Here is a 7041-nt window from a genome sequence, read left to right as displayed (position 1 = left end):
AGAGGAGATGCTTTGTGTGCTCTGAATGGTACTTGGTGCTTATCACTTACAAAATTCAACATAACTATTCAACATTATTTTGAGATCTAGAGATGTTAAAATATTTCAAATTTGCAATTATTAAAAAGAGCTTTAACACTTTAACAACTATTTTCTACAGAATCATTGTACTATTTGCAAATAAGGACAGAACATGATCTGTACCCAAGAAACCCATGGATTCTCTTACACCAGGACCGGAGAAGCCTTCCGTCTCACGTCCCTGAGCAGCCAGGTTCTAGAGTCACGCCTCCTAGTTACAGTGTTTTGCCAGTGATTCTCCAGTATTAAAAAATATAAAACCTTCTGTCGATTTTCATGATTTTATCTATTAAACATAGCTTTCAAGAGAGGTTTTGTACTACCTTTGGCTCAGAAGACTTGACAGTATGTAGAATCTGTATGATTGTGCGGTTTAACTGCTATGTTGATGTTAGCTATTAGGATGCAAGAGGAAACGTTGGTGACATTAGGTTCCACCACCACATAGCCAGTGCTGTTGAAGCTCATAGAGACCGTATAGCACACAGTCAAACTGCTCCATCGCGTTTCCAGGACTGGCAATCTTGACAAGAGTATGTTGAGGGGTGGGACTGCCGGGAGAATTCCATGTGGACACAGCAGGGGTGGACAAGATGTAGGAAGCAATATGAAAGTATATGTGAGAGAGACACTTAGGAGTAGATGGGGTTATAAGAACAGTAGATAAGAGAGGAAAGGGTTTTTAACCTCATCTACTCCTTTGGAGCAGCTAGTGGGCTCAACCCACCAACCGTGCAGCCTCTTAGTTCAATACTTAATTCACTGCACCACGAGGACTCTTTAACAGTAAGCTAAGAAGTAGCATGGCTTAGCCTACTAATTATAGAGCCATACTTCCTTGGTTCAAAGTCTAGTGCTACCACTTCTAGTTATATAATCCAACAATTATATAATCAATTAATGAAAGGTCTCAGCTTTAGTCTTGTTTTCTAATAGTTATTGTAAGGATTAAAATAGATAATATATATAACCAAATTCACTGCCATGAAGTCCATTCCGACTCATGATGACTGTATGGGTCAGGGTAGAACTTCCCCTAGGGATTTCTCAAATGAACTTTACAGGAGCAGAAAGCCTCCTCTTTCTCTCATGAAGCAACTTGTGGTTTTGAACTGCTACAATTGTGGTTAGCAGCTCAACTTGAAAACACTATGGCACTGGGGCTCTGGTAATAGATATATTTATAATATACATGAGTTAAATAGATATAAAAAGCATGCAGCTCTGTGATAATAATGATATTTGGTGTGTTCATTATGTGCCAGGCACTATTTCATTGTTATATATGTTATATGTGTGATTGCATTTATAACAATTAAATAGTGCCTGGCACATAATAAACATACCAAATATTATGCTTATTGTTATTATTATCATCACAAAGCTATATGCTACAGGATATCAAGAATTCATAAAAATGAGACACTGAAAGACCTCCAATTTCCATTGTTAACCTGATTCCTACATTATAAAACCTAATTTTGAATAACTAGTGCACTACCCAAGGAGCTTTGGTAGCATAGTAGGTTACACATTGGACTGCTAACCTCAGGTTAGCAGTTCAAACCCACCAGCCACACCATGAAGGAAAGACGATGCTTTATGCTCTTGGAAAAAGTTATATTCTTGGAAACCCGCAGAGGCAACTCTTTCTTTTCCTATAGGGTCGTTATGAGCCACAATGAACTGAGGGAAAGCGGATTTGCTTTGGGCTTGAGTGCTCTGGACAAGGCTTTGATCATATGAGGTGATGAAAAAATAGTCTCTGTCTTCTTTCCATTCATTTGGGAAAATGATGCCTAGTGCAACTGTGGTCCTGGCATGGTGAACAAAAGAATGGCATGCTCCTGGGCAGCTTCTCCGGCACTCACCCACACAATTGAAGCCTTCCTCCATTCTGCACATCCTCGAGCACCCATCTCCACTCAGAAGATCCCCATCGTCACACTCTTCTCCCAAACTCCTAGGAAGCAAAACAGCATGATGAAATCCATATATATAGATAGTTAATAAATAAATTTGTTCCTATGTTCCATAATTTACATTTCAAAAACATTCAAGCATGCCCATTTCATAGTACAATGTGCAAGCTACATGGAAAGAGGAGTTGAGAGAATATCTTTTTCAAAAAGTGAACACACAGGCATTTGAAGTTGATGAGCTTGAGCAATGCTTGTCAGTTGGAGTGTCTGGTCGGCTATGGGGATGCCTAGATGTCAAGTGCGCATAGCTCAGAGACGTGGAGAGTCATGTGGATCCGGATAGTGTTTCTGGAGGAAGACCTTGAGCTTGGGAAAGGCCTGCTCATGGTGCTGCTGCCACTTGAGTCAAGTTGATTCTGCTTCAGATGACCCGTGTCTGCAGAGGACTGATCCATAGGCTTTTCAGAAGCAGATCGCTAAGCCTATCTTCTGAGCTGCCTTTGACTGGGACTCAAACCGCCATCCTTACAACTAGTACTCAGACACAGAACCATTAGTCTTACATGAAGAATCTGGAGAACTGGCTTGGACTCTCAAGAAGTTGTCCACTGAATGGGTGAGGATTTTACGGTCAGCTCAGTTTTATCTGATATTGATGTTTGAATTGCTTGATACCCTCAAAATTGAGTTGCTGTAAACATTATAATTTTGTAGAATTGAAATTTCCTATTTACATGCCAAGAGGCTTGAGTAGCCAGATTGCTGCCATCCCTGAATCCATAGCAACCCTAGAGGCAGGTCCCTGTGCTTACTCTCTACCACCAGCTCCCAGTGGCAGCTGAAACATATTGCAGGAGAAGACAGATATGGGAAAGAAATGACTTTGGAACTTCAAATGCTCGTATAGCTGATGACTGAACCTTAATCCAGCTAAAGGAGATGGTTTGGCATGAAGGGCCCACAAAGCATATTAAACTCACTGCCATAGAGTCCATGCTAGCTCATAGCGATCCCATAGGACAGACTGTAACTTTTTATGAGAAGAGAAAGCACTGCCTCCCCACCCCTCCCCCCACTCCCGACACCCACCACCCCTCCACCGCACTGTGATGCTGCTGGTGGTTCTGAACTGCTGACCTTGCTGTTAGCAGCCCCGCTTGTAACCACTATGCACCAGAGCTCCTAGGAAGCATATTAGGGAAATCAAATAGATTACCTTGGGCTAGCCCCTTGGAGAGAAGCAAGATTTGCTATTGTAAAATGGATCCAGAAGGACCATTTTTCCTTCTTGACTTTTCACCAATTCCCAAAATTGACATAGATTTTGTCCCAGCAGATAAAAGGTTTTGGAATGCTAAAGTGTTCTCAGGCCTACAGCATCACTTGTAGCTCTAGCATCATTTAAAGGGATGGAGTAAAGAGTAAACGATTAGATATAAAAATGAACTGAAAGTATATTAAAATGCAGTTATCTAATAATCATATTTTCAATGAAAATCTGGACATGAAAAAGGGATTAAAGAGTTATGAAAAACAACATAATAATAAAAAAAGAAAAAAAACAACATAATCAAAGAAATTAAGGAAAGGTAAAGTTATCTTCATATGCCAAGATAATTTGGTACAATGGAGGGAGACCTGGTCATAAACTCTCCAGACGTACGTTTTTTTCATCTATGGGAAAAGAGAGTTAACTCAGATCAGTATTTCTCTAAAGGGGGTCCAGAATGTGTTTTTGGAGGTTGGAGACTTTGTATTTTCCTTTTGGAGATCATCTAAAGAATTAATATAGACATATTGTATATTATTTCATGCAACACTGTTCAACAGAAATATGAGTCATGTAAATAATTTAAGTTTCTAATCGTCACATAAGAAAGTTACAAAAATGACATTAATTTTAATGATATATTTCCTTTAACTCAATCTACCTAAAATATTATGTCAATATGTAATTGCTAGGAAAATATTAATGAAATATTTTGCCTTACTTTTTCATACTAATTCTTGAAAATCTGGTGTGTGCTTTTCATTTATAAGATATCTCAGTTCAAATACTTGGAAAAGTAAATTTACATACCTATGGTGTTCCAAATATGTTGTTCTTTAATGTTCTCCAGTAGCTGAATCAAATTTAAATCAATTCAATAAAACGAAGCATTCAGCTTCTTATGTATCCTTGATTTCAATTCACAGTGACACTGCAGAAAGGTCTCGAAGGCTTTCCCAAGCTGTGGTTTCCGCAGGAGCAGATGACCAGCCCTTCCCCAAGGAGCCACTGAGTGGACTCCAACTGCCAACGGCTGCTAACAGCGGACTCCACCGCCAGCACACCTTCAATGCGGCTGGGAGCTCCACCTGAGGGTCTTCAATTACGTTTGTTCTCCTTTTCTTATTGAAAAATGATATCCAAACTGAAAGTTTTCATTTTTTTGAACTAAAAATGCTTAAAAACTAGAATCTGAAACTGACTCTTAGGGGATCTGTGACCATTTTCTCTCCAATTAGCACGAGTACAAATTTGTCAGGTTTAAGCACTGTTTTATATGATTCTTACATTTCCTTCTTTTTGGTTTAATGAGATCCTCACTAGCTAAATTAAAACTCGAATTCAGACTTGTGGCTTCCAGAGATGCTAAACTTTTCAGCTATCTATTGTCAGAAAACTCGATAGTCCCTAGAGCTTTGGGTATGGGAAACAAAACCTTGGAACGGAGGCACTAGGACATGGAGGACAAGGCTAGCTTCCCATTGGCTGGCCTTTGGGAACTAAGCTTTGCCCTTTATACAGAAGAAATCTAGGCACAGTTCAAATAGCATTTTGGTAAGGAGTTCTGTGAGATTGGCAAGCAAAGAGTGCTGCCTCAGGTAAGGCTGCACCGTGGCACAGAAGAGAATGTTCAGTATCAAGTTCACAAGAGGACCCTTTGCTTGGACCCTTCTATGGACCACCAGGCAACATTGGCATCCTGGGGGCATAGGACAGCCACCACGAACGAATGAGCTGTTATAGGAGATACTAAAATGTAAGACTGAGCATTTTGCTCAAGGAATCCTCTGCCAGGATATCAGTAGGAACGAAGCTCTCCAAACAGATGCCAAGGAAAGGAGCCAGGATAGGGAAAATAATGATAGCAATAATTGGCTGTGTTAGGAAGGAGGAAGCAGGCAGCATACACGAAAGGCTTTGAAGATTAAAATAACCTCAACTGTTGTCAACTATTGACAAGTTGGTGTTTCTGTTTCTATGAAAAGGAATAAATCGGCTTACACAACAGCTTAACGATTTTAGAGAAGTGAGAAAAACAAAACAAAACAAAAAACAACCAAACTCGTTTCATGATTTCTAGGGCTTCCTGGGTAGTGTAAATCATTCAGCACAAGACTACGGACCCAAAGGAGGGTAGTACACACACCTAGAGGAGGAGCCCAGAAGATCAGCTTGGCACTACGGCTTTTGAAAGTCACGACCCTGAAAACCCCATGGCGAGGAGCTATCTTGCACATACCGGGCAGCCAGGAGCAACTAACATTGCTAACCAAGGGATGGGATCCCAAGAAAGGTTACAGAATTGTTTGCTGTTAAGACTTTGAAATAAATAGATTTTTTGCACCTAGTCTGATAATTTAAAAAAGGGATGTGTTATTAGTGTGCAGGATCTTGGATAAGCCATAGTGCCTGTCCGTCCAGACTCCTGTTCCAGCAGCTCGATGTAAGAAAGTGTTAAGCTACAATGAGCATTTGTACCAACCCATTTTCTCAGTGTTCTTGGAAGTTCTTGAGAGGTTCAGCTAAAACTAGGGGAAGCACAGCTAAACTAAGATGAACTGCCCTCCAAGCTTGATAATACAACCTAGAACCCGAACAAGGGACATGGCATCTTAAGAAACTGGCAGGACTGGTTCTCCCTTTCCCTTGGTGGTGCCTATAGACTCGCTAGAAATGACACTTTGCTCAGATGAACACCTGGAGCTGAGAAAGCTACGCTGACTTTCCTCAAGACATACAGCTGGTGGCACAGAGGATTGAGCCATTGATTCAGCAGGTCTCCTCCCCTCTGCCTTTAGGATCACTGGACAGTAACCTTCCTTTTGTCACCAGCCAGTGGAGGATCAATGCCAATCTCTCAATATCCTGACTGAGTTCTACGTAGAAGCGGGTACCGTCTTAACTGTGAAAAAAATGTGATAATTTTGCAAGATCATGATCAGATCCCAGACTTTGAAGTTTTATGATCAACACTGGAATTGCACAGGACCCTGCCCACTATATTCCACAAACAAGCCAAACTCAAGCTTCAGTATGGAGCTCCCAGCCAAACAGCAAATGTCCTGGTTTGCAAATCCCCATGCACACACTACTCACTCTGCCACCTGCCCATCTCCACAGTAGGGCGCTCCATGGGTATGAATCAGTGGGGGTGAAGCTTCTCCCAGCTCTGCTCCTGCTTCAGCTTGAACCTGGTACCGATATGTCTGTCCAGGTGTGACCTCCCTGTAAAAACCAATGAGCTTGTTATTATCACATTCACAAAGTGATTCATGGTTTCAAGATGACTTGCAGGAGCTTAGGGGAATTTATAGGTACCATAAACATAAAATATTCATTACATTTTCTGAAAAAAATCAGGACAGATGGTCTTATGAAACAATAGATTATGTAAAATTATTTTCATTTCTGTATTCCTAGTATATGCCAGTTAGTAGCTATGTCATAAATGCTTACTGAATTAACATAATGTAACAATTCTAGATAATCCATTAAAATGCTATCCTGAAAAAAAATGCTATCCTGAATGTATGCTTACCATAAAGAGTCATAATGTAAGATTATATGTATAAGGGAGTCTTCCGTCTCCTAGAAGTCATCCAAAGACACTTTAGATGGAAGTGTCTGGGTTTGGCTTCAGGCCCTTAGGTGCATATGGGTAACAGTCACTTTTTCAATCTCTCAAGAGACAGGCTTTAAGAGGCTGAATCCTGGGAGGTAGGAGGAGCTCTCTTATAGAGGGGATAAGAACACCTTCCATCACCATTT

At 40.6% G+C, this 7041-nt stretch overlaps 1 protein-coding gene across 1 annotated transcript in view; it reads right to left on the bottom strand.

Moving 5' to 3' along the window:
- Positions 1-7041, bottom strand: part of PAPPA2 (pappalysin 2) — a 350680-nt gene that overhangs the window by 157933 nt on the left and 185706 nt on the right. Inside the window, exons 8-9 of the mRNA XM_004706814.2 lie at positions 6370-6498; positions 1953-2044 (exon numbers count right to left, since the gene is read on the bottom strand). Of these exons, the coding sequence (XP_004706871.1) occupies positions 1953-2044; positions 6370-6498 (221 nt within the window). The remainder of the gene's footprint in view (positions 1-1952; positions 2045-6369; positions 6499-7041) is intronic.

The sequence above is a fragment of the Echinops telfairi genome, unplaced genomic scaffold (genome assembly GCF_000313985.2).
Source record: "Echinops telfairi isolate 266 unplaced genomic scaffold, ASM31398v2 ScPeMD7_7424;HRSCAF=8462, whole genome shotgun sequence".
Taxonomy (NCBI): Eukaryota; Metazoa; Chordata; class Mammalia; order Afrosoricida; family Tenrecidae; genus Echinops; species Echinops telfairi.
Note: the sequence above shows the minus strand (reverse complement) of the source record. Positions and strands in the feature narration are given on the sequence as shown.